Consider the following 27,306-nt stretch of genomic DNA (forward strand, 5'->3'; position numbering starts at 1 on the left):
CTGTAATTTTCATTACCCCGCCGAGGTCCTCCTCGCCCCAGTCCTCACTCGTGAGGTGGAAGCGCCTCGGAATTCAGGACTGGAGCAAGGAGGGCGAAGATGAGGGGGTACGGAGAAGGGACCTAGCTGGCAGGGTGAAGGGCGTCTGGCGGGTCTCTGGTGGGATCCCGACGAACAGGGACTAGACGCAGGAGGAGAAGTGGGGTTTTGAGGATGGGGAGAGCTCTGACACCCGGGAGAGAGGAAGGACTGGGGGAGGGGGAGTTCTGGATTTTGGAGAGAGATGGGGCCAGGGCTTTCAGGGGGAGGTGAGAAGGGAGGTCTGTGGATTTGACGAAGGAAGGGGCGCGGGCTTTGAGGTGATGGGAGGGCTCTGTGGCTCAGAGAGGAATGGGAAAGGAGCTTTGAAGAGACGGTGAAAGGGCTGGTGGGCTCAGGTTGCACCTCCGCTGGGGGGCAGGGCCGGGCCACAAGGCCCAGATATACGCCGGCGCCCGGAGGGCGGAGGGGACATATAACTGCGGTGCCTTGGTCCAGAGCAGTCGGGGTGAAGTTCCTGCTGGGGCCGGCACTGGATTCTCCTTCTTTTCCCGAGGGGTCGGCTGCATGAAGGCTCGATAGCTGCTGGGGAATATCCGCTTCTCCCTCCTTTTCCTCGCAAAAGTCCTGCATGTCTAATATTTAGACATGTTCAGCTTTGTGCACTCGCGGACTCTGGTGCTATTCGCACTCACCCAGTTCATTTTATTAGCCATTGTCAAGTGTCAAGATGAAGATATCCGTAAGTAGCCGCGCTGCGCGTCTCTCCTCCGTGGGGGCAGGTGTCCTTGCGATACCTTGCATGACCTAGGAGCGGGCTGCCCTCTCTCGAGGGCCTGGGGGCAGTGGGCTTTGGAGAATAGGGGTAAATGTTGCTGCCAAATGTGAACATTGTGAATACATGTTGAAATGTGCAGGCCAGTGTGACACTAGCGGGCGAGTCCATAGCACTGAAGCAAAAAATGGTTAGAGTGTAAAATATATGAGGGGAAAGGGACGAGAGTAGAAAAGTAGCAAAGGTGGATGTTTGGTGTAACATTTCGGGGGTACTTGCACCGTGTTAAACGTGGTATATAAGCGAAGAAAATATGAAACTTGGAGGCAGTAAATGTGTTGTGGGCATGTGGTATAGGCTTGAAGTGCGTGATGACAACACCTGTTACAGACTAACCTTATACGTTTGGTAGAAAGTGATTGATAAAACACATTCTTATTATTATTACGAGTACATGATATGGGTATAGCTATACCTGTGGGAGGTGCCCCTTTTATGAAGGGAAACTTATACCTAATGTGGGGGCGAGGAAGTGTGCATATAGCGAGGGGTAGATGCACTTGGCGTAAGGTGCGTATGTCCCTAATTGATAAAACACATTCTTATTATTATTACGAGTGCATAATATGGGTATAGCTACACCCGTGGGAGGTGCCCCTTTTATGAAGGGAAACTTATACCTAATGTGGGGGCGAGGAAGTGTGCATATAGCGAGGGGTAGATGCACTTGGCGTAAGGTGCGTATGTCCCTAATTGATAAAACACATTCTTATTATTATTACGAGTACATGATATGGGTATAGCTACACCCGTGGGAGGTGCCCCTTTTATGAAGGGAAACTTATACCTAATGTGGGGGCGAGGAAGTGTGCATATAGCGAGGGGTAGATGCACTTGGCGTAAGGTGCGTATGTGCCTAATGTACGCGTGGGGTACTGGTGTTAATGAGACGCACTGCATATGAAGAATGAAGGCTGCAAATCCCAAATCATTGGCTGCTATTTATTGCAAGAAGCCTGTTCTAGATCGCGCAGCTTGTGCCTAGAACGCTTACGAAAATCTGCAATCTTAGAGCGATCTGAGCAAAACGTCAACAAGATAGAGCTGATCCCCAGTGTCCAGTATGTCAGGGTCACCTATTTGTAGTGTATTTCAAGATTCAACGACCCTTCGGTTTCAGTTAACGTTTTAAATGTGATGTCTGTATTCTACGCCAGGACAGCCAGCGGCACTGCCTTTAGGCTCAGGCGCAGCTCGATTCACGCGGAATATGTGTTTTAAGTCTAATGTCTGTTAAAGACCCTCGGGGCTGTTATTATTGCGAGACACTAAGCCCATGATAGATGTTAATATGTTCCATGGGCAGCTACTGCTGAATGAAGTGAAGAGGGCTTCAAAGGCGCAGGCGCAGAGGTACCTGGGCCCGCACATTCCCAGACTATTTACAGCTGCTTTCAGAATCAAAGAGCATTAATGGACGGTCTGGGGCCAGGAGGAAGCACAGCGTTCGCATGTAGACACAACACAGACATCACTGGAGAGGGCGGATGCTGCGAGGAGGGGGGCGAAAGCCACACCGGTGAAGCAGGAGCTAGGGGGTGCCCTGGGAAGGTAGGAGTTGTGGAGCTAGAGCACAGAGAAGGTAGGACACAGACCCTGAGGGGCTGGGGAAGGAGAGCAGGTGGCACCGGAGAATGTGTGGGCTCGGTCCCTGGGGAAGGTGGGAAATGTGGAGCTGAGGCATTGAGAATGTAGGGCTGGGTCATTGGAAAAGGTAGGGGGTGTGGAACTCCTGAAGCACTGGAGTTGTAGGGCTTGGACTACCAGAGAAGGGAGAGACTACAGCACTGGAGAAGCTGTGTAACACAGGCCCCTGCAGCTCCAAAGGTGCTGGGGTCCCGGGCCCATCAGGTGGCAGATTCTCAATCTAAAACCTAGGATATCTGTGAGATGCGCAAGTGTAGGGGACCCTCATCAGCTACTCAATCTAAAACCTAGGATATATGTGAGATGTGCAAGGGTAGGGGACCCTCATCAGCTACTCTATCTAAAACCTAGGATATCTGTGAGATGTGCAAGGGTAGGGGACCCTCATCAGCTACTCAATCTAAAACCTAGGATATCTGTGAGATGTGCAAGTGTAGGGGACCCTCATCAGCTACTCAATCTAAAACCTAGGATATCTGTGAGATGTGCAAGTGTAGGGGACCCTCATCAGCTACTCAATCTAAAACCTAGGATATCTGTGAGATGTGCAAGTGTAGGGGACCCTCATCAGCTACTCAATCTAAAACCTAGGATATCTGTGAGATGTGCAAGTGTAGGGGACCCTCACCAGATACTCAATCTAAAACCTAGGATATCTGTGAGATGTGCAAGTGTAGGGGACCCTCATCACATTTGCAGGGGGAGGGGGGCATCATTTTGCATTATGCCACTGCGAAGAAGGCGGTGATCGGTATTTCAAGTTGTGGAGAAGGTAGAGGCTGGGTGTAAAGGCTCTGGAGAACGTAGGCATCTGGTAGCTGGGCATTAAGTTGCTACCAAGGTTTCAGGGAAGGTAGAGGCTGTGCAGGTAGAGCAATGGGACTCCATGGGCACAATGGTCTAGAAGGTAGTAGCTGCATGCTGGGACAGGTGCTGTGGAGAAAGTATTCCATCGGTAAAATCAGGCAAATAAAGACGACACAAGCAGAGAAGCTAATGGACTGGAGAAGACAAACAGTGAAACTGGGAATCTAGAAATCATTTGAGTCCATTAATTAGGGCTACTGATGAATCTATTAAAGAAACTTGAAACATGAGACATTACCGGCCTGGTTACTGCAGATTCAGGAGTGACGTCACTGAAGAGGTGGGGCTGAGTTACCGGAGAGACTAGCACCTGGGGTAGTGGAAACTGCAGGGTGTAGCGTAAGAGGTACTGAAGAAGGTATGGAGCGACAGACTGTAGCAATGCAGAGAGAACAAGGGCTGTGAAGTGTGGAACATCGGCATTGGCGAGGCTGGGGGTGGTGAATCCGCAACACTGGAAATGTCATGGCTGTGGGGGCTGGGGGACTAGAGAAAGCGAGCTCTTATGCATTGGGGCATTGTGGAAGGCATGGGCTGTAGTCTGAGGTCACCGGACTGTGGAGATGGAATGCAGTAGAACTGGAGGATCTTTGGCCCCAGTAATAGCAGGGGCCATGGTGGTAAGGCATTTGAGAAGGTAAAGCTCAAGGGACTGTGGCACTGGCGAAGGCGAAGGCATGGGCTGTAGTCTGAGTTCTGTGGAGCTGGGATGCCATAGAGAATAGAGCTGTCCCAGCTGGTCACTGGTTCAGGGATTGTAGGTGATGGGGCACTGGTGAGGGAAGGGACTTTGGCGAGTGGGGCACCAAGGAAGACAAAAACTGGTGTAGCTTAGGCTAGGAGAGATGGCGTGCCCTGTAGTCTGATGCCTGTAGGCAGTTGAACGGGGTACCACAGAGGCAAGGGGTAGTGGTGGCTGAGCAAGACTACTGGGGGTGTGTGGGGGCCCAGAGAAAGAAGCAGGAACTGGCAATTGATGCCATGAAGGGGACGATTCGGGAGTTTGGAGCTATTTGAGAGGCCAGGCCACTGAAGAAGACGTGCAGGGAGTAGGGAAAGCAATAGAGGGCCAGGTGGCAAGCTACTTACTATAGCAGATTGATGGGCAACAGGTTGTGAGCCAAAACAAGGGAACCTCCAGAGAAACCACCTAAGGATTGCAGGAATGCCAGAGCCCCCAGTGTGCTTTAAAATGGCACTCTAAAAATAGGCCTAAGCAAAATACAAATATTTTAGGCTCTCCAGGAGGGGACAGTTGCCACCCTCCATGTCTCTCTTTTTCAGTGAATGCCAATAGCCCCAGTCTGCAACACTGTTTCTATTATTCTTCAATGAACAACGAACAAACTAGCCTGCGTTTCTTCCACATGTGTAGAAGGGTGTTCCTAATATGCATCAGAGTGGGGCAACCTTCTGACCAAAAATGTGCTTCGACTTTTTTTTTTTTAAACTAAGGTATTTCTTCAGGAGGATTTGGGTGGTAGAAAGATGTATTTGGCCTGTTTGGGCAGATCCTTGTACTGGGTACATTCCTTTTCAGTCTCCACTTTCCAAAAGGTTGTAAATCAAATGTTGGAAAATGTTTTGCTCTCTTTAATTACCCTACGCTGTGTGGATTCCAGTCCCGTGAAGTGTAAACTTCCCAGAAACGTTAAAATATGTTGAGTGGTATAACTGAGAGGGTATGTGTTAAGTGGTGGGTTTCATAACAGAAAGGGGTGTGCAGAGAATGCTGACTTTGAGCTTAGCAGACAGTCAGCATTTAAAGAGTTCACTGTAAAGATGAGAGAAGGACTGGATGAGGAAGGCGTGTGAGTGTGCGTGCAGCTCTTCAATGAACCAACCGAAGTCATTTGTGAAGTAACATCTTGCTAGTGGTTAAAGAAATGTAAAGCACCCAAAACAGTGAAATGGCATAAACATGGCACCGGAGCTTGAAATGAGACGTTGAATTGTGATTGATGAAATACGGGTAAAGTGAGTGAATTCGATGGGATGGGTTATGGCTCACAGAGCACCTTTTTGTATTGTAAATGGCGCACAGAATCTATAATGTCCTGCTCTCATGTCTTGCCGTGAATATTAACTGTAATGCCCACCACGGCTCCCCCTCTGTGCAGCGTATGAAGAGAGGGTGTTGTGGCCTCCAATGAAAGACACCCATTCACCACTGTGAACGTCTGTTTGCACTGGGAAGATTGGCGGCGATGTTTTCCAGATGGGGCCGACATGCCATCCGTGTTTGTTTAAACCGGCCCCTGACCGGGAGCTCTGAATTGGGTCCTCTGTGTCCTTGAGAAAAGGCCCATTCATCAGTAGAAGGGTCCGCTGGGCTACCCAAGCCTGGCCTTGTCCAGGGCTGCCTTACCAGGCGTTCCCTTTAGGGGCGGCAGGGGGCAAGGAGACCCTGCAAGAGTAACAGTGGGGCACATCCATTCACGAGCTGGCTGCAGAGCACACAGTGGGAAACGCATACACAGGGTGGCCCTCAAGGGGTACCAGTGAGACGTTCATGAGCCCCCTTTAGGGGCAGCACATACATGCGTGATCCCCTCTGCAGGGGCAGCACCGAAGCACAGACATGCACGACCCCCTTGCAGATGTGTCTACAAGGCCCCCAGTGGGAAACATATAGGCATTGACTCCCTTCAGCAGCAGCAGCTGCTCACAGACCTGTCCCGTCTTCCTGCCCCAGTAAGAACCAGAGCTGCAGGATAGGGTCACAGGAGCAGCAGTGAGGCACAGAGCTGTCCCGTCTTCCTGCACCAGTAAGAACCAGAGCTGCAGGATAGGGTCACAGGAGCAGCAGTGGGGCACAGAGCTGCCCCGTCTTCCTGCACCAGTAAGAACCAGAGCTGCAGGATAGGGTCACAGGAGCAGCAGTGGGGCACAGAGCTGTCCCGTCTTCCTGCACCAGTAAGAACCAGAGCTGCAGGATAGGGTCACAGGAGCAGCAGTGGGGCACAGAGCTGTCCCGTCTTCCTGCACCAGTAAGAACCAGAGCTGCAGGATAGGGTCACAGGAGCAGCAGTGGGGCACAGAGCTGTCCCGTCTTCCTGCACCAGTAAGAACCAGAGCTGCAGGATAGGGTCACAGGAGCAGCAGTGGGGCACAGAGCTGTCCCGTCTTTATGCAGCAGCACCAGTAAGAACAAGAGCTGCAGGATAGGTTCACAGGAGCAGCAGTGAGGCACAGAGCTGTCCCGTCTTCCTGCACCAGTAAGAACCAGAGCTGCAGGATAGGGTCACAGGAGCAGCAGTGGGGCACAGAGCTGTCCCGTCTTCCTGCACCAGTAAGAACCAGAGCTGCAGGATAGGGTCACAGGAGCAGCAGTGGGGCACAGAGCTGTCCCGTCTTCCTGCACCAGTAAGAACCAGAGCTGCAGGATAGGGTCACAGGAGCAGCAGTGAGGCACAGAGCTGTCCCGTCTTCCTGCAGCAGCACCAGTAAGAACAAGAGCTGCAGGATAGGGTCACAGGAGCAGCAGTGGGGCACAGAGCTGTCCCGTCTTCCTGCAGCAGTAAGAACCAGAGCTGCAGGATAGGGTCACAGGAGCAGCAGTGGGGCACAGAGCTGTCCCGTCTTCCTGCACCAGTAAGAACCAGAGCTGCAGGATAGGGTCACAGGAGCAGCAGTGAGGCACAGAGCTGTCCCGTCTTCCTGCAGCAGCACCAGTAAGAACCAGAGCTGCAGGATAGGGTCACAGGAGCAGCAGTGAGGCACAGAGCTGTCCCGTCTTCCTGCACCAGTAAGAACCAGAGCTGCAGGATAGGGTCACAGGAGCAGCAGTGGGGCACAGAGCTGTCCCGTCTTCCTGCACCAGTAAGAACCAGAGCTGCAGGATAGGGTCACAGGAGCAGCAGTGGGGCACAGAGCTGTCCCGTCTTCCTGCACCAGTAAGAACCAGAGCTGCAGGATAGGGTCACAGGAGCAGCAGTGAGGCACAGAGCTGTCCCGTCTTCCTGCAGCAGCACCAGTAAGAACCAGAGCTGCAGGATAGGTTCACAGGAGCAGCAGTGAGGCACAGAGCTGTCCCGTCTTCCTGCACCAGTAAGAACAAGAGCTGCAGGATAGGGTCACAGGAGCAGCAGTGGGGCACAGAGCTGTCCCGTCTTCCTGCAGCAGCACCAGTAAGAACCAGAGCTGCAGGATAGGGTCACAGGAGCAGCAGTGGGGCACAGAGCTGTCCCGTCTTCCTGCAGCAGCAGCAGTAAGAACCAGAGCTGCAGGATAGGGTCACAGGAGCAGCAGTGGGGCACAGAGCTGTCCCGTCTTCCTGCACCAGTAAGAACCAGAGCTGCAGGATAGGGTCACAGGAGCAGCAGTGAGGCACAGAGCTGTCCCGTCTTCCTGCAGCAGCACCAGTAAGAACCAGAGCTGCAGGATAGGGTCACAGGAGCAGCAGTGAGGCACAGAGCTGTCCCGTCTTCCTGCACCAGTAAGAACCAGAGCTGCAGGATAGGGTCACAGGAGCAGCAGTGGGGCACAGAGCTGTCCCGTCTTCCTGCACCAGTAAGAACCAGAGCTGCAGGATAGGGTCACAGGAGCAGCAGTGGGGCACAGAGCTGTCCCGTCTTCCTGCACCAGTAAGAACCAGAGCTGCAGGATAGGGTCACAGGAGCAGCAGTGAGGCACAGAGCTGTCCCGTCTTCCTGCAGCAGCACCAGTAAGAACCAGAGCTGCAGGATAGGTTCACAGGAGCAGCAGTGAGGCACAGAGCTGTCCCGTCTTCCTGCACCAGTAAGAACCAGAGCTGCAGGATAGGGTCACAGGAGCAGCAGTGAGGCACAGAGCTGTCCCGTCTTCCTGCACCAGTAAGAACCAGAGCTGCAGGATAGGGTCACAGGAGCAGCAGTGGGGCACAGAGCTGTCCCGTCTTCCTGCACCAGTAAGAACCAGAGCTGCAGGATAGGGTCACAGGAGCAGCAGTGGGGCACAGAGCTGTCCCGTCTTCCTGCAGCAGTAAGAACCAGAGCTGCAGGATAGGGTCACAGGAGCAGCAGTGGGGCACAGAGCTGTCCCGTCTTCCTGCACCAGTAAGAACCAGAGCTGCAGGATAGGGTCACAGGAGCAGCAGTGGGGCACAGAGCTGTCCCGTCTTTATGCAGCAGCACCAGTAAGAACAAGAGCTGCAGGATAGGGTCACAGGAGCAGCAGTGGGGCACAGAGCTGTCCCGTCTTCCTGCAGCAGCACCAGTAAGAACCAGAGCTGCAGGATAGGGTCACAGGAGCAGCAGTGGGGCACAGAGCTGTCCCGTCTTCCTGCACCAGTAAGAACCAGAGCTGCAGGATAGGGTCACAGGAGCAGCAGTGGGGCACAGAGCTGCCCGTCTTCCTGCACCAGTAAGAACCAGAGCTGCAGGATAGGGTCACAGGAGCAGCAGTGGGGCACAGACCTGTGCCGTCTTCCTGCAGCAGCAGCAGCAGTAAGAACCAGAGCTGCAGGATAGGGTCACAGGAGCAGCAGTGGGGCACAGACCTGTGCCGTCTTCCTGCACCAGTAAGAACCAGAGCTGCAGGATAGGGTCACAGGAGCAGCAGTGGGGCACAGAGCTGTCCCGTCTTCCTGCACCAGTAAGAACAAGAGCTGCAGGATAGGGTCACAGGAGCAGCAGTGGGGCACAGAGCTGTCCCGTCTTCCTGCACCAGTAAGAACCAGAGCTGCAGGATAGGGTCACAGGAGCAGCAGTGAGGCACAGAGCTGTCCCGTCTTCCTGCACCAGTAAGAACCAGAGCTGCAGGATAGGGTCACAGGAGCAGCAGTGGGGCACAGAGCTGCCCCGTCTTCCTGCACCAGTAAGAACCAGAGCTGCAGGATAGGGTCACAGGAGCAGCAGTGGGGCACAGAGCTGTCCCGTCTTCCTGCACCAGTAAGAACCAGAGCTGCAGGATAGGGTCACAGGAGCAGCAGTGGGGCACAGAGCTGTCCCGTCTTCCTGCACCAGTAAGAACCAGAGCTGCAGGATAGGGTCACAGGAGCAGCAGTGAGGCACAGAGCTGTCCCGTCTTCCTGCAGCAGCACCAGTAAGAACCAGAGCTGCAGGATAGGGTCACAGGAGCAGCAGTGGGGCACAGAGCTGTCCCGTCTTCCTGCAGCAGTAAGAACCAGAGCTGCAGGATAGGGTCACAGGAGCAGCAGTGGGGCACAGAGCTGTCCCGTCTTCCTGCACCAGTAAGAACCAGAGCTGCAGGATAGGGTCACAGGAGCAGCAGTGAGGCACAGAGCTGTCCCGTCTTCCTGCAGCAGCACCAGTAAGAACCAGAGCTGCAGGATAGGGTCACAGGAGCAGCAGTGAGGCACAGAGCTGTCCCGTCTTCCTGCACCAGTAAGAACCAGAGCTGCAGGATAGGGTCACAGGAGCAGCAGTGGGGCACAGAGCTGTCCCGTCTTCCTGCACCAGTAAGAACCAGAGCTGCAGGATAGGGTCACAGGAGCAGCAGTGGGGCACAGAGCTGTCCCGTCTTCCTGCACCAGTAAGAACCAGAGCTGCAGGATAGGGTCACAGGAGCAGCAGTGAGGCACAGAGCTGTCCCGTCTTCCTGCAGCAGCACCAGTAAGAACCAGAGCTGCAGGATAGGTTCACAGGAGCAGCAGTGAGGCACAGAGCTGTCCCGTCTTCCTGCACCAGTAAGAACCAGAGCTGCAGGATAGGGTCACAGGAGCAGCAGTGGGGCACAGAGCTGTCCCGTCTTCCTGCAGCAGCACCAGTAAGAACAAGAGCTGCAGGATAGGGTCACAGGAGCAGCAGTGGGGCACAGAGCTGTGCCGTCTTCCTGCAGCAGCACCAGTAAGAACCAGAGCTGCAGGATAGGGTCACAGGAGCAGCAGTGGGGCACAGAGTTGAAGGGTTTCCTTGTACCTCCAGAACCCACTATGGGGCACAGGTGCAAGGTCTCTCTGCAGGGCAACAGTAAAGAACCCAGAGCCCAGGAGGGAACCTAAGAGGACATAGGGTGTCACTCTAGGACACAGGGCACCATACTGGGAATGCAAGAACAACAGTGGGACAGAGCACTCCTTCGTCTGAGTGCAAGGAAGGAGATGTGGCCTAACGGCTGGAGCTGAAAACTTTGAAGCTGGGAAACCGGATTCGAATACTGGCTTCGGCTCAAAATATCTTGGTTTTCAGCACATCGTTTTGAGCGCCTTTACTAACAAGACTTGTAAGGGACTTTGAGTTCTTTTGTAAAACGTTCTAACGGCCGTGTATAAACCTGCAAATTAAAAACCAGTAATTGGACCCACAAACCCAGACCCAGGAAGACCATCCAGGGACGCTGAACCCAAGAAGGAGCATGAAGGGGAGTGGGAGGCCTCAGAACCCCGGAATGTATGTAGCGGAACAAAGAACCTCAGTCTTTAATTGATTTGATCTACCTATGGTGGATTAGCCGGTCAGAAAAATGTAGACCTTGTCAGTCGGGTCAGTGGAGGGAAACATACCTCGTGATTCGGCTGCGAGGGCAGCAGATAGCTATAGAGCTTTAGATTCTGCTTCCAGGGACAGAGGTGAGGCACATACCTGCAGGCTCTGCCTAAAGGGTCAGTTCGCAAGTTCTAAGACTCCAGACTCGGTCTGTATGGACAACAGTCCAAGACAGTGATCTAGGCTCGGCCGTGGAAGCAGTAAATGGGCTCTCGCCTGTGGCTTGCATTTGCAAGGGCCTTGTTGGACAGTGGTGGACGTCAGAGCTCCACACGTTGGTAGGACGGGCACGGAACACAGTTGTAGGCTCTATCAAAAGGGGACAGCATGAGGCACGGACCTCAACTGTGCACTGGGCCACTGTCCCCAGAATGCAAATGTCACAACGTTCTGAAAATAAGTTAACAAGAGAGCACAGCAATTGTAATCTTGATCCCAAAATGTCTCTACACGTCCATTTATCTAACACATCCTACGAAGTAGAAAAAAATGCAAGCATTATGTCATGAAGAAAAGTTCCTACTAAGAATATATTTACTGCAGCGTTTGCTTACTTTGTATATGCTCATGTAAATCAGACAACCCCTCAACCACTCAAGTCTTTATCAGGCTTGCATAAAGTTCCAGAACACCATAGGAAACATGGCTGTAAACTAAGTATGTTCCAGATGCTGAAGCTGGTTGCCTGTCTATGCCCTACCACCTCTAGAATGTGCATGGAGTATCCACATATGTGCATATTGACTACGACAAACAACCCTGATTGGTTCATGCTGTCTGGCAGTCTTGACTGCACACACACTGCTCCTTGTGAGCATTTCTGGTAGATTATGTTTGTGGATGTAAGTGCCTGTTCTCAGTCCCGACCACCTGAACACGGAGGGCAATCCCTTAAAACTCTGGGCCCTCACACCCGGCATGCCCTTGAGTTGGCCTTATGAGGCAATCTGAACTAATGCAAATTTAGAAAAGACATTAAAATCTACCTTTTTGAAGACACTTTTTACACACCTTTGCCTTCTCTGAATCAGCACTGTACCAACTCAGGGACGGGCTTTTACTTTCCTTTAATTCTCTTAAGCCCAAACTTTCGGATATCCTCGGTACTCCTAGATTCACACTTTGTTACCTGCCTTGACCTTCATTTACAACTGCTTCCTTCTGGTCTCTTCTGCCAGGTTTCTGGCATTGATTCCAACTAAACCGCTCTATTGCCATGAAGCCTCTAAAGTGGCCCAAAGGCGATATGCAGGGCCTGACAGGTTATTTCAACAAGCATTTCCCAAGTGGGGTGGAGCTCTTGGTGAAAAAACAAACAAGAAGCTTTAGAATTCCAGCACCAAACGTCACTACTAGTGAATGCCTATTAAGTCTGCACTGAGCCTCAGTGCATTGAGTCTAGGATGTGACCCACATACATCCCAAAAGGGTGGCAACAAGCCAGCACTATCCAAAACAAATAACATGACCCTGCACCCGAGAGCTGGAGCTCTTGGTGGCCGGTTTTGGACTGTCCGGGCCGCTGCTGGTGCCTTTGTACCCAGCTCCAGAGGTTAACTGTGGCAGGCATGGGAAGGGGTAAAGCGAGCGAGAAAGAGAGGGAGGAATGGGCAAGTTAAAGGGAAAGTGTTCCGAGAGGAAGAGGAGAGAGATATAATGGATGGATGGACAGTGACTGTGCGAGGAGAAGAAGTGAGTGGTGCTGGTTTGCACATTTGTGCCTGGGCCACTTTTGGTTGCCCAGTAGGCCCTGACATGTGCTAGTGTTTTATGATATGCATGACATGCTTTAAATTAATATGTGGGGGCAACATGTCTTTTTTGTATTTTTTCGACTTAACATTCTCTCCAATGTTTAGGAAACTTCCATTGTATCATTTTTTTACATTCGCAGCACAGAGCCAGGAATGTAAGTAATGTCAGGCACATAAAGTGCTGGGATGTGCTCCGTATGTTTATGGACTAGGAGTGCAGTATGAAGTCTACTCATTGCTTTACCATTCATTCAAAGTAGGTTTTTAAGAAGGAGCTCAATAGTTACAGTATGGAGTATGGAAAATTAGAAATCAGGAGACAGGCTGCCCCTTTGGGAAACCTAGAAATAGCACGATAACCTCTACACTAAAAGGAGGTAGAACAGAAACAGTCCCATATTAGACTCTGACACCTGACTGACCCAGCCCCAACCCTCGCAGTGGCGCCAACTAGCCTCGGAATGTCAGGTTTCACGAGAGGCCCCTTCGTCTCAGAGCATGTATGAGAGTGCGTTTACCTTATATTATGACGTCAACATAAAAGGCGTATTTTGCATGCTGGTGTTCAAGCACAGTGACGTCTTTAGCTCAGCGAGTCTCTACTTTTACGAAGTCCTAATATATATGTAATGCATAGCTTGATGTCAGCCACACCTCTCGTGTTGCATCACGCTATTACATGAACGTTCAGGATAAGAGCAGGGTCTCATTGGTTACATCTATCCTAGAGTGATCCTGTTCGTGTTGCTTATGTGTCTGCATGCTTGCACAGAACGTTCCGCTGCTCTAGGATTTGTAGGATGTGTGCTAAGACCATGACATCTTTTTTCTTTCATTCTTCATCTGTCTGGCCCCTCCCCAGTGGACGCTGTGAGTTGCGTTCAAGACGGGCAGCGCTATAGTGATAAGGATGTGTGGAAGCCTGAGCCCTGCCAGATCTGTGTGTGTGACACGGGCACCATTCTCTGCGACGACATCATCTGCGAGGAGGCCAAAGACTGTCCCAATGCGGAGATCCCCTTCGGAGAGTGCTGTCCCATCTGCCCCACCGAGCCGTCCTCCACCACCAGCGGTCGTAATTTATTTATTTCTGTTCCATAAATAAATTACCAGAATGTGCCAATGTCAGGATGTGCCGGGTGTTTCCCAGAGATTGCACATTCATGGGGTGCTGCTGAGAGTGGAAGGCTGCACTGCTTCACTCTGTTCTGTCTCCTTCACAAACGTCCATGTGGGCCCCTTGCTATATGTGCACTAGTCATGAAGCTTATGGTGTCGGTCCAAACATATAGGGGCCTATAGGGCAGCTAGGAGATTTGTAAACGGACGCCCATCTCGTAGAGACCAATGCAGCGAAGGGATTCCGTCGCATGTCAAGCCTGGCATGTTGCGGACTCTTGTCAGGCCTAATCGGCATCTCAGATTGTGTGCTCTATTGGGGAATCAGTCGTCTAGTTTCCCATAGTGCATTGCTCCTCAGGGAAAGCCTTATACTGCTGAAGAGAGCCTCCCAGACTTGCATTCCCAGAGCCTGAAAGCACACCTCACAAGGGACCTCCCTGCTTGTGAGGCCTGTTCAATACATTTCATTTACACACCAGTGCTCCTTAGGTGACCACCCACGCCGACTGCTGCAACTTAATAGGGCTTTATCTCGTCTACACTGTCACTGCAGATCTCCTGCTACCTCTCCCCTGTCTGCAGAGTATTTTTTGTAAGGTACATGGACCACCTCGCTTCACTCATCACTCGCCATCCCTCTCTCATATCACCGGCACTGCGCTCAGCCCTCCTCCAAAGAAATCACGCAAACGGAGCCCAGTTTCAAGAATAGGGTTTAGATTGCGTTTCCTTTTGTTAGGTAACTGCAGGCGAGTCACACCTTTCCCTATGTATAGAAGAACTGAGATTAGTGCTACAACTCTACTCCCACCCAGTCTGATTCCACCAGTGCAAAAGGGTCTATGCAGTTGCACACTGATGAGTACACTTCCACACGGGCACGTGCAGCTGTGATGTTATGTACCCCTGTCCGTACACAAAGCAAGTATTTAGGGGGGGCAGCTGTGTGGACTTTTATCTAAGAGACAGAACTACTGTGAAGCAGCCTGTGGCCTTTTTAACTCTTCACTTACTAGGGATGCAGGATACTAGCTATTGTATGCCTCACTTAATGTATGCTTGCATACTATAAGAACCCGCGCAAGTGAAGAGTTAATTTAAGGCTATTAACAGTTTTCGTACCTGCATTCTGTATTTATGACGGTGACAAATGTTGTTTTTAATGCAATGCATTGTTATGCTTCCTTCCACCATCTTGTTCTGAAACAGTTGGTGTCTAACATAGCTTTTCCAACTGCATAATTTATAATTTCGCCTGCTAAATTAATACGTATTTTGTGGCTGAGCTGAACATCTTTTACACAATAGCTTTCTATGTGACCCTTTGTGCTCAGTGCTCTGATTTCACTCGCCCATGGATGTCTGACTCCTCTCACAGCCTACGCCATATGCCACATGCAGATTCAATGTCTTCTCCACCCTGCCAGGCCCGCCACTCTACCACCCAATGAGATGGGTTTGGTGGGGAACTTTACAACTCGCCGTTGACTAGCCGTCATTGAACTCTCTATTCCTAGTGTCCTGTGGTGCTGTGTATGCCTGTGGACGAGTCAAAGTGTCAGAATATGTTGAGTGTATATAGGCTCATGGACAGCTTCTGACCATCTCTTCTCTTCTTCAACAGGGCAAGCAGGACCCAAGGTAAATTGTTTTAAAACTCAGTTCCCATTTGACCATACTTCTTTGGAGAAATGCTGATTGGACTGTTGGGCATGTAGTTACTGTGCTCACTAGACTTACAAGATACAGGAAGAAAAGGGGAGGGATTTCCTTGAGCTTTGCCAGGTAGGAGAACATGAGGGAACCCAAAAGCTGCAAGTCTTTCAGTAAAGGGTATAGTTAGCTACTGTGCTGAGATGTGCTGTTCTCCGCCAAATTCCTACTAATAGGGGCACTAATGGGACTACTGACAGAAGATATGGCAAGCACCGGTATTGCCAATACGCCTGACCTAAATATTTGGTTGCAGAGCAAAAACCATTCAAAAAGTGGTAGCCGGTGTGCAATTTAGAAATGTTTTTTTGTTCTGAGGTATACATAATATATTCAAGCATTCCAAGATGGCCACTCGTACAGGAGCAATCATGCTAATAATTCAAGTGCAGGGCAAAAGCACATCAAGACAGGCGGGTGGCCCGGTAGCAGAGTCCACTGAGCTCTCACCAAGGCCGACTTTAGGGCAGTGCGACCTGTGCGGCCGCACTGGGCGCTGACCTGTGGAGGGGGGCGCTGACCTCATGGGGTGTGCTGTGTATAGCAAAAACCTATGATTGGAGAGATAAGGGGCACTTTTGCCCAGTGGTAGTAAGAGAATCCGAGGGGGAGGTCATGGAGGTGGGGGGGCGTGAAAAATGATTGTCGCACTGGTCGCCTCCAGCGCTAAAGCCAGCCCTGGCTCTCACAACAAAAAACAATTGTTAAAAACATGAAATATAAATAAACGTTGATCCACGAGCCCTGGCACCTTATTACACGATGTTCCCTGTGTTTGTCCACAAGGTGCACAAGTAAAATGTTGTCACTAACACAGAGGACAGCCAGTGCCAGAAGTGGGCTGACACATTGCCCCACCCTGTATGTTATAATGGGCAAAGTATAGTATGATTGAACATTTAAAATAACAAGGGATGAAGACCACTCACCAAATGCCCATATGTGTATGTATATTACACATGGTTTTTTTAGTTTGAAAAAAACCTAAGCAGTGAGACAACTAACACTCTTTCAAGGGCCAGACCTAAAGATGTGCTGTAGTTCAGAAAGCATAAAGGCGAGATCATTAGATGACTGCATGTGCTGAAGGTCAAAGATGAAGTTAGAGGTAAATGTAGGAGAGGGCTATCACTACTCCACGTTGAAGAGTATAATGATGAAGTGAGTGGAGAAACACCAGCCCTCCATGTCAGGAAAGAATATTCAAGTTGAAGATAGGAAAGGGCTGCCTGTGCTCCAGGTCAAGGAGGAAGTGAACGGTGAAGATATGGGAGGAGAATCTGCAAGATCAGGGAGGAAGATGAAGTAGAGGTCAGGAGAGGACTGCATATATTCCTGGAGAGAATGTGCTCCAGATCAGTTAGGAAGGAAAAAGTGAGGGCAAGGAAGGGCAGCCTCTATTCCATATCAGTTAGGACAAAAGTGAGGCCAGGAAAGGACTGCCTGTACTGCAAATGAGAAAGAAATGGAATGGCAAAGGCAGGTCAGAGAGGGTAAAAACAAGGTATTTTAAGGGCAGTACTTCCAGAAATGCACATCAGGAAATAAGTTAAAGGTGAACTCTGTAAAGGACTGCTTGTACTTGAAGTCAGACAGGAAGGTAAAAACGAGGTTAAGGGAAAACGTTTCACACTCCTGGTCAGGAATTAATGAAGAGGCAAAGGCAGGTGAGGGCTGCCAGTCATGAGGGCTATTCTCCTAAAAGCTCCTTATATTTCTTGGAGCAAAAACATTTCCGACCTGTTTATTGACTAGAAAAGACAATACGTCCCATATAGGTGAGTGACAGGCCTGGCCACCCTTCTCTCTTTAAATCTGAAGTGTACCAACCTGGCCAGAACCTGAGACAGAAACCTTAAGACGACTTACCTGGGCGAAGCAAATGTGTTATTAGTGTTCTGAGTGGGATCCTCTCTCTAGAACTGGTATCTGTTTAGTAAGTGGAAGTAGCTGAAATTCAAACGTTGAGTGCAGAATATGACATATGTAAAACAAGACTAAAAAGATAAAACCGGAGATCAAGTAGGTGTCTAGTTTCCGCAATAGGTGAGGAAATAAGCTGCCTAATGTGCGGTACCGGTCCATCAAATATTTTCATTCACTGGAGTCCAAAGGTGCTATGTGCCTTTGGCAGGGATGCCTGTTCTATATATGCTTTGCCTTGGAGAAGCACAGAAATCGTTTGTCCTTTTGGAGGTGGGGCACATCTGTACTAGGCGCATACGTTTTAATGCTAATAAACTATTATTTTAAAACATAACAACAATTACTGACATTAAACCTGTTCCAAAAATAAGGGAGACAAATGAGAAAAAAAAGAGGGTAGACATGGTGAAAGTGAGCGGGGTAAAAAAGGACAGAGCGAGGGGTGCAGAATGTACACCGAGATTGTATGTAAGGGACAAAGGTGCTCTCAACTCTGGTCTGATTGTCATTGTTAAGATGTAGGTGAGAAAGGGTCATCTCCTGCTAGCACACATAACCTCCAGTTACATTAAACTGGCACATCATCGAAATCCCTTCATGATACAAGACTATAATTTTAGTATCGTATTATTATGATGCGCCGTAAACAAATTAACAAAACTTTTTTTACTTTAACTTTTACCTTTTAGGGACAAAAAGGTGAACCCGGTGATATTAAGGAGGTAAGTTTGGCTTCTTTTGAATGGATGCAGGGTTTCATTAATGCATGTCTGATCTTTACTATGGTGAAAAGGGGAACTCGTTGGGCCATATGCTGGCTTACCTTGTACTTATGATTGGCCACTGTTGTTATCTGAGCCAAGAATCGACAGAATCAGCTACAGTCTGGCGTTAGCAAATCAGTTTGTGAGATTGAGCCAGTTGGAGTAAATGAATATTGTCAAATTGGGCAGTTACTATACTAAGCATAGAATAAACTGACTACATTGCAGGATGAACGCGCTGACAGTAAAGCAGCCCTCTGTGTTTAACGATTTATTAAAGACATACACCAATTATACAGCAATGGCTAATTCGTACAGTAAATATGTTCAAGAAGTATGCTACAAGACTTAGTCTGAATTGCTAAAAAGCTTTTAGTCTAGCTGCTAGCATTAAGGTCATTTTAAAAATGCCCTGTTCATTTTTAAATGAAATTACTTTTCTTTTCACAACATTAATCTGCAATTTTTCACTTTGTTTTTTTGTGATATAGGCTGTAGGACCAAGAGGACCCCCAGGCCCACAGGTAAGTATCCAACTTAAGATGTTATTCTTTTTAGCATATCGATTAAGAAAAGGCGATGATTTTGATAACGACTGTGTGCCCAAAACAGTAGCCAGTGGTAAATAGCATGGGCATCCTACTAGACAGCAAGCTAACTGTTGCCATTTCTCTGTTTAAGGGACCATCTGGCGAACAAGGTGCACGAGGTGAAAGAGGTGAAAAGGGTGAAAAAGTGAGTACTTTTAAGTCTTAAAACAGACTACTGAATTGTATATGAATCTAACTAACTTGAAAATTGGTCTTCTTGTAATCCTTTGCTTTGACTTACATTCACAGGCAGTGTTTTTACAGTACATATACATTGTTCCTCTCTTGTCCATTGTACGCAGGGTGCACTTGGACCACGTGGAAGAGATGGCGAACCTGGTACGCCCGGAAACCCAGGGTCTCCCGGACCACCTGGCCCACCCGGACTTGGCGGAGTATGTGCTGTGTTTCATCGTGTTTTTTAAAGTGCTCCTTCAGTGATAGAATTGAACCCAAAATCTCACTGCTGTTGTTTTTAAACTATATAGGGTATGCCCATATGGCATATACATGCAAATAGAACAAGCAATCAGTGGTCAATATTTTTTAATAGAAACAACTGAGAGGGTGGGTGTAACGAAGAGCTCACAGGGGAAAGTGGCAGGGTGAGAGGGGGGAAAGAGAAAGTCTGAGAGTAGAAGAAATAACGAGCAAGACCTTTGGGAGAGACACAGCAGCAGCAAACAGAAAATCCTATAATTGAAAATGAGTCACTACTGTAGTTCAAGGCAAGGATTGCATTGGAGACTGAACTATATAGATCCTAACAGCCAATAGCATCAGGGGAGAGACAATATTCCACTGGAATCAGCCAAGATGTAATAAGCACAAAAGCGCCAGTGGTCGAAGGAGATGGGCACAAAGCCCACCCTAAACATAGTGTAACCAACATATCTGTTTGACAATGATGCTGACAACTTAAACCTTAAGACATATAAGAATGCATTCCAACACTGCTTTGCAGAAAAGATAACAACCTAGAACAGGCAAGCGTGAAAAAGAGCTGAGAATTTAAACGTAGAGTTAAAAAAACACATTTTATCTAAGTATGCCTTTCCTGGCCCTGCTCCAAAATGTATGTACCAATCTTTTAAAATTCAGTCATTTACTGAGCTTCTTCATATTTCAAAAATATCCATGACAATCTATATCAACGTTGTTGCATCACACATTAAAAATGATTGCACATCTTACTTTCACACTTTTTAGTTTGTGCGGCTGGACTGTAATCGCCAGATGTATGATGAACACATTTTCTGGCTGCAAACCCTGCAAATTGGTAAATTGCAGTGAATGCGACAAGAAGATGTGTTCTTCAAATATACTAAGCCCATTAGAGCTAAATGGGTTTTGGAAACCCTTTGAAATTGCTATTCCGGAAGGGTGTGTTTAGGAATCCCCTTCTAAATAGTGATTCCTAATGGTATGCATTAAAGGTTTGCGACCAAAATATGGTCTCAAAACATGAATATTTTGCATACCACTGAATAATAGTAGTAATCCATTCACAAATGGGGAGAAGTCCCCAAGGGTCCCATTCCCTTTTTTGAATGGTCAAAAAACATTTTTGGGAATAGGCAATGGTACATGGAAGCATTGCCTAATTTTAAAAACTTTTCTTTTTTGTTTTTGCTTTTTAAACGCATCCCATTTTCCTTTAGGGAAAATGGGACATCCCATTTGCCTTTAGGAAAAAAGGGCTGAATTTAAAATAAAAGATGACTGCTTTATTTAAACATGATCACAGATATGGTATTCTGTTGATCCCAGCAGACTATGATCTCTGTGATGACAGCTAATCATAGTGGGTCGCAATTTGTGCCCTGAAATATTAAAATTCATGAGGTAGGAAGATTTGTAACCCACTGTGATTCAGTATTTTGTGAACTACCTGTTAGTACATAGGTTGGTTCGCAAAATACCCACTTTTTGTGAATCATATCTTAGTACACCTGTCCCTAAGTTCTCAAAAGTGTAAAATAGTGTTTAAGGAGCATGCAGCGTAGTTCCTAACCTTTACGTAGCTCTGTCACCCATGCCATCTATTTGGGAAACTCAAAGATGAAATGGACGAGGATCTTTGAAAAAGCGAGAACTGAAGGTGGGCTTGTGGCATTAGTACTGTCAGAGATTCTTTCTAGAATGGTCTAAGTATACAGCACTTTTGTTCTCCACTGAGACAATGTTCCTCAACGCAGAACCAAATGTTGAAATTATCTTTCTTCAACAGCAATCCTTACGGATTTGAGTTCTTAAACAATTAAAGCATTCTGAGCACTCATTTCTATATGGAAAGTAGTGCACTGTCCTTTGCTGAAAATTGATTTGTATGATGATAATTGCCTTAAAAAGAAACTTGCTGGGTTTTGATTTTACTTCCACTTGCTTTGCTGTCAAGAGGGGAGCAACACTCTAAGGGGCATATTTATTAGCCCCATGTGTCCTCTGTGGCTTTACGTTTTGTGTCGCTACAGTGGCACAAATCACAAAATTATATTTATGAGTTCAACCAAAGCTATCTTTCCGTGGCTTTGAATGGCCTCATAGATACGGAGTAATGCAAGGTAGCGCAAATCGCTGCATTGCCTTATTCTGCGCCTAGGAGGCATTCCAGGGGCATTGAGGTGTGTGTTTCCAAGCAACACCAATGGTTTTTTACGCTTCCCCAGATTTACAAAACCATGTCAACTTGGGGATGCGCCTAAACCTTACGCATACCCAGGGGAGGTGCAATGAGGAGAAATAACTTTATTTCTCCTTGTTTTTTTCTTCTTTCCATGTGTGCAGCATTCTGCAGGACACTTAGAATGAGAAAAACTCCTCCCACAATTGTTTTTGGGCAGGAAGGTACCCCTTCCTGCACAAAAACAATCCTGCCGAGAACATAGGCACCCTTGCATCATGTTTCAAGGGTGCCCGCATTGGCTCTAGGCTGTTGATAAGGCACCAGCACTGGGGGAAAGGACAGGAATGCACCATACTAGATAAATACGGTGCATTCCTGCCCTTTGACTGTGATGTAGGGCAGCGCTGCAAGGTAACTTGCTGCGCTGCCCTACTCCAAATCCCCATAAATGTGGCCCTACGTGTAGACAAATAACAGCATGTGCTCACCACCATACATCATATGTTCACCACCTTACATTTGCATGATGTCACAATAAATAACATTACTACGACTCTTTAAATGCTGGGAAGAGCTTCAGCCTTAAAAAGAATTGTTCCCATGTCATGTATCTTCTATTTTTTGACAAGTGCTTTACTTTGTTTTTAGAACTTTGCTGCTCAGATGACAGGAGGATTCGATGAGAAGGCTGGTGGTGCTCAGATGGGCGTGATGCAAGGGCCAATGGTGAGAAGACCTTCTGTCGTTTGTAATCAGCCCCTACCAAGAATCAGAGCCTCTGTGTAGCTGCTGTTAAAGCTGAAGCAGACATTCATGGCGCAGAGGTCACTGGAGTGGCCCATCATGCACAGCTCCCCGTTGTGTCTGAGAGTGGTTACATCACAGTGGACCCGCGGGAAAGCCGAGATAATTGCTCCCGCCTGTGCTCTTGCCAATTTCCAAGTGCAGATGTCAAATACCTCAAATGTTATAGCACAGTAGTAAAAATGCCACATGCCTGTAATTAAAGGCGGGTTGCTGCTACTCTTGGCACTCTGTAATTTAGACAGCAGTTTCTGTTCTCAATTCAAAAAAGTTAAGAGAAGCAAATCTCCACAATACAGCCCTTTTTTGGCATGAGGTGAATGAAACTCCAGTTTGGTTCACATGGCGGCCTCCCAGAAGCAGCTTATTTAAATAAACATACTTTTGTTGTGGTATTTCCAGCTAGGCTTGAGGCCATAGATTCAGTTACACACATGAGTTATCACAAGCATGCAGATGTTTCCTTTTCTTCTTTCTCTCTAGGATTCAGATTCAGTGAACAGAGAATGTTAGGGTACAGACACCGCTTCACTGATCCTGCCTTTCTTTATCATTTTAGGGCCCTATGGGACCAAGAGGACCTCCCGGCCCCTCAGGATCTCCCGTGAGTATAATTTTACAGCAATATACAATGTTTGCTAGAGTGTACTCGACAGGCAAATACACGAAATCAAAGCATATTAACTCAAGAATCCTCAAAAAGGTTGGAAGGTACTTCTTTAGCGCTCCAAAGCTATACTTATGTGCACTTAGTGCACTGCACTATACACATTTCTCTTTCACAAACTGGAATAAATAGTTGCATGACGCAGAGGAGTTGGAAGTCAAAGCAGAAAGCATTCCATTCTTGCATGAATGGAGGCTAGCTTCCAGAACAGTGTCCAACGAGGTAAAGTTTCGAAGTTTCCTCAAAGTAAACGTTCTCTTTAAATAACATGGAACACGTTTATGGTTGCGATGTCGTTGCCTTTCTTTTAGGTGTAACCACCTAGACTGGTGTTTATTGTCGACCACAGCTTCGTTATCTGAATCTTCTCTGCTGATCATATTGGTTTAGCAAGGCCTTGCGTCGCCACACCATTGCTGCGCAGAGCCGACAGAAAAAGACACTTCTTGCCCTGGGTCGGTGTGTGGGGCTTTCCCTTCGTTTCCAGAGCATAAGCAAAGTAAACAGAGGACAACCTCCTCAACTAGAACTCTTGAAGCTTATGGCCCAGGAATCAGACACTTCCACTCAATAGTGAGGATCTACGCCCATTTTTGAGACTACGGAGCAACTGTTGTCCTCGCAGGAGGACGCAGGCATCTTGAAGTTTGATGGTCACTATGTATGACATAATGAGAGAAAAAAGAGATTGATGCATACCTTCTCGCAAAGGAATCCTGACTGAAATGTTGGCCCTGCGCAGAAGAACATTTCCTTATGGAGGCCGTGTGCTCTGTGCTCATATCTCAGGTGCCAGTACCCGCTGTGGGGGATGGAAACACCAAGACACATTTTGCAGGGATGTTGTTGAGTGCGACTAATAGCAGAAAGTCCTTTTTGTACATCACGTGGCCTGGTGAATGGGGTTTCTAACCTTTCACTTGTTGCAACCTCTCTTTTGAGGATGGGCACTTTATACTCTTTTAGGTGGGTCTGCTGGAGTAGACCAAAGGGCTTCATAGGTGCACCATGTGTGTGTGCCATCTGTTCCAGGCAGGCGAGGCCGCACTCTTTTTAATGAGAGGAAATGCAATTCATATAATCTGCAATAGTAGCATGCTCCTTGGAGCATTCATATTTAAACCTAGTTCTAAGCACTGACATGTATCATGTGTACAATTTTACATTCCAAAATGTGAAGCTGAGGTACACATGCCTTTTTAGGTCTCGCCTGACCCAGCACATGCGCTGGTCTGGCGAGACTTATTGAGAGGGCTCCAAAAAGTGCTACCAGGCCAGCCTAGAGCTACAGTGCATGTGCACGGGCGCGCGCGCCGTGCTTTACCGCGATTACTTTCACTTTGCTGCTGCTTTGATGTTTGATCGCGATCGCGATCACTTTCGCGGCCGCTTGGCATAGCCAATAGGTCTCTCTTTTGGGACCTTATAAGTATTTAGTTATGCAACTGTTGCATGGCTAAACACTTATAAGGTCCCAAAGACGAGACCAATTGGCTATGCCAATGCTTGTTTAACTATATTTTTTGTTTCTCCATGAGTGGGGGGAACCATTTTCCTTCAGTAAAGATTTTTCTCCCATACAGCCTGCAATTCTGGGTGTGTTACCTCCTCTTCCCATCCTTGATAATACAATAAAATAAGTTTGCTCCTGGCCCTGGTGGGAATACATTTGCAAGTGATTTGATAGGGAAAACTACTTGCAAAATGTTACCGGGCACCTACAAATTTGCATCGTTTATGGGTATTCACCAATTGTTATTGTTGGACTTATTCTGGAAAAGCAATAAATGTGCCCACGCAACCAAATTTGTTAACCTAGAAATCTTACCACGACAGTGGGATTTCCAGGTGAGCATTGCTAGAGCAATATCCCAAAATCCTGCTTGGGCAATCAAGAATGAGATTTCGCCCTTGCAAATCCATTAATTTTTGTGCATAACTTAAATTTAATTGCACATATACCTTTGTGAATCGGACTCTGTCACTAAAAGTGGTTATTATGCCCCAGGATAACATTGTTTTGCCTGTATTGTACAGCATGACACCTATCCAAGAAGTTGTCAGGGTCCGGTATTATTAATTCAGTTGAATGGCTGAAATGTTCACTAACTTGGCAAATAATTTAATTGAAGGCTTAACTTCATCCCTGGCCTTTTAGATTCCTAGGTTTTTATATTTGTGCTATGATGAAGCCTTCAAGCACTTTGAGGTAGAATCAACCATCATGAGACACCCCCTGAGGAAACAGGAACCGATAACTAATGTTCTAACCAAATCGTGAAGCATTTGCGTCAGGGAACATCACTGAAAGTACAACACTCGCCGCAAACACCTCCACCACAAAACCGAGGGTCCCGAGAACAGACACTGTGCATACACTATGAGGCATGGCTCTATCTTCAACTTTTGCCTTTGAGACAAAGGTCACAAAGATCTACTTCTCCGTTTTATTTTAGGGTCCTCAAGGTTTCCAAGGCAACCCCGGCGAACCTGGCGAACCTGGTGCTGCTGTGAGTATTAAATCCATACTATTAATGCTCTTTTCTCGAGACTGCTAATCTTAGTGTTCCAGTTCCTTGCATCACATTCTCACTTGAAAATCCAGATGTGCAATAGAAACTTAAATTCGTGATATCAATTATTTAAAATTACACACCAATCACAAGTATTCTATTGTAATATCTGCTGCACCAACCACATCAGCACAGTATCATTTGTACTAATCTAGGGACAGAAAGCTCCTTTGTTGGTGAGTTCCCTTTCCAAAACTCTCCCTTCAGTGCCATCTGCTCCCTCTGAAGAACAGACTTTAGCTCTCGTGAAAAAAGCCCTTGTTCAGTGGATGGTAAATCACATACTTTGAGTACCCACCAGTCCACCAGCTGTACACACAGGCCTGGTCCCCAAAGACCCCAGCTCTATCAACATGGCTGTGTTTATTAGCAGTGGGGATGCTGGGCTTCCAATGAATCGAAGACAACAAAGTACCACGGGAATAACGAGCAGGCCTCACCGAGGCACAGCATAAGTACTGACTCTCCTACATATCTGCAAACAGACAGGCAGCTCTACTTCTAAAGGAAGTAGGCAACACGTCCTAGTCCTAACAGCAAAGGCCAATAAAATACTACAACACTCTACAAACTGCTATAAAAAAAAATACAGCTGCAAATGCAATGCAAATTTAGCCCAAGTTTTACTCTCTGTATTAATTCAGCTACAAGGTTTTACATTTACTATTCCAAGTTATACACATTAATAAGAATCATTTGTTTTGCATTAACTGTTAGTACAGTCTGAACAGCTAATATACATTAAAAAAATATCTAAAATAAGACAAATAAATATAAATAAGTTGTTTAGTGCGTTCAAGAAAACAGAAGGCAAAACATAAAATACAATTTATCCCTAAACACTATAGTGATTTGGGGCAGATTTTGTCCTGATATTGTCCCTGTAGGACATGATTTTTTCCTGTTAATACATTTTTTTAAAAATAGACTCCAGACTAGCATGTCTTGCACCTCAAGGGCACTACTAGTCATTAGCATTTGCAGCTTAAAGCACCATATTTTCAATACCACAGCCATTGCTTGATATGAAGGAAAAATAAGTGCAAAGGCTCAAAGATTTTTGCAGTAGCTTGCCCTCTGCGCTGCTCACTTCTGGCACTGCTGTCTGCCACCGTCACTCCATTTGCTGCACTCCTTTCGCTGACCTAGTATCTGTTGTAGGATATTGGTGTATACAGTGCTTCACACTGCACACTGGCTAGGCGTGCGTAACGCTACAGTAATACTAATGTGCAGTTTGCCATTTGTTTCAGCATTCGGCATTAAGGTAAATTGACCCCAAGTTTGACTGCCTGTGCTTGTTTAGTGCTGTTTTTATTTTGCACACTGGCATTTGTATTCCTGCATTTATAATGGGGGTAGGAGGAGGTCTTAGTACTTGGGAGGAATTGAGTGTGGGATTGGTGCCACTAATCCATTGCCAAAGTAGTCGTGCCTTTGTTGGACCTCATTCACTATTAGAGATGTAGCTACAGCAGTTCGAGGTTTATCATGGAAAACGCAAAGCTGACAACACTGGAGAGTAAGTGAAATCATGAATTAAAGCACATCAATTAATTTCCAGTGGTCTAAGGGGATATATGCTGCTGAGCTTTGTCAAATATCTAGCTAAACAAAGTACTCCATAGCACGAACCAAGAATAGTTTAAAGGTCTTTTATTTTACACTAATTTAACATTAAGGTCAGCCATTTCTGGTGCAGAGAAGTTCACCATGCATGACAACAGGAAACATTACCTATTCAAACGACATAAGATCATGTTTAAATGCATTGCCTATCCAGGGGCCAATTCTCAAATATGCTCTCGGGCATGCCTTTTTGAATGTTAGGTCACCGTGACCCTTCTCAATATTAAAGAACATGCTTTGTGCGGCAAGTTAGATATATCGCCAAGGGCAGCTACCCACTGAAATGCATTCTCTGCTTCATTTTAAAGTCTTCATGGCCTTAA

At 47.5% G+C, this 27,306-nt stretch overlaps 1 protein-coding gene across 2 annotated transcripts in view; it reads left to right on the plus strand.

The window, feature by feature from the left end:
* The first annotated feature begins 487 nt into the window (after nt 1-487).
* Nucleotides 488-27,306, plus strand: part of COL2A1 (collagen type II alpha 1 chain) — a 112,951-nt gene continuing 86,132 nt past the window's right edge. The window contains exons 1-10 of one of the 2 annotated variants that reach the window (XM_085600236.1): nt 488-781; nt 13,432-13,641; nt 15,316-15,332; nt 18,020-18,052; nt 18,586-18,618; nt 18,776-18,829; nt 18,987-19,079; nt 21,959-22,036; nt 22,674-22,718; nt 25,238-25,291. In XM_085600236.1, coding sequence (XP_085456362.1) covers nt 688-781; nt 13,432-13,641; nt 15,316-15,332; nt 18,020-18,052; nt 18,586-18,618; nt 18,776-18,829; nt 18,987-19,079; nt 21,959-22,036; nt 22,674-22,718; nt 25,238-25,291 — 711 coding nt within the window. In that variant the 5' untranslated portion in view covers nt 488-687. The remainder of the gene's footprint in view (nt 782-13,431; nt 13,642-15,315; nt 15,333-18,019; nt 18,053-18,585; nt 18,619-18,775; nt 18,830-18,986; nt 19,080-21,958; nt 22,037-22,673; nt 22,719-25,237; nt 25,292-27,306) is intronic. The other variant, XM_085600237.1, reaches the window with a different exon arrangement.

This window comes from Triturus cristatus, chromosome 4_2 (assembly GCF_964204655.1).
Source record: "Triturus cristatus chromosome 4_2, aTriCri1.1, whole genome shotgun sequence".
Lineage (NCBI taxonomy): Eukaryota > Metazoa > Chordata > Amphibia > Caudata > Salamandridae > Triturus > Triturus cristatus.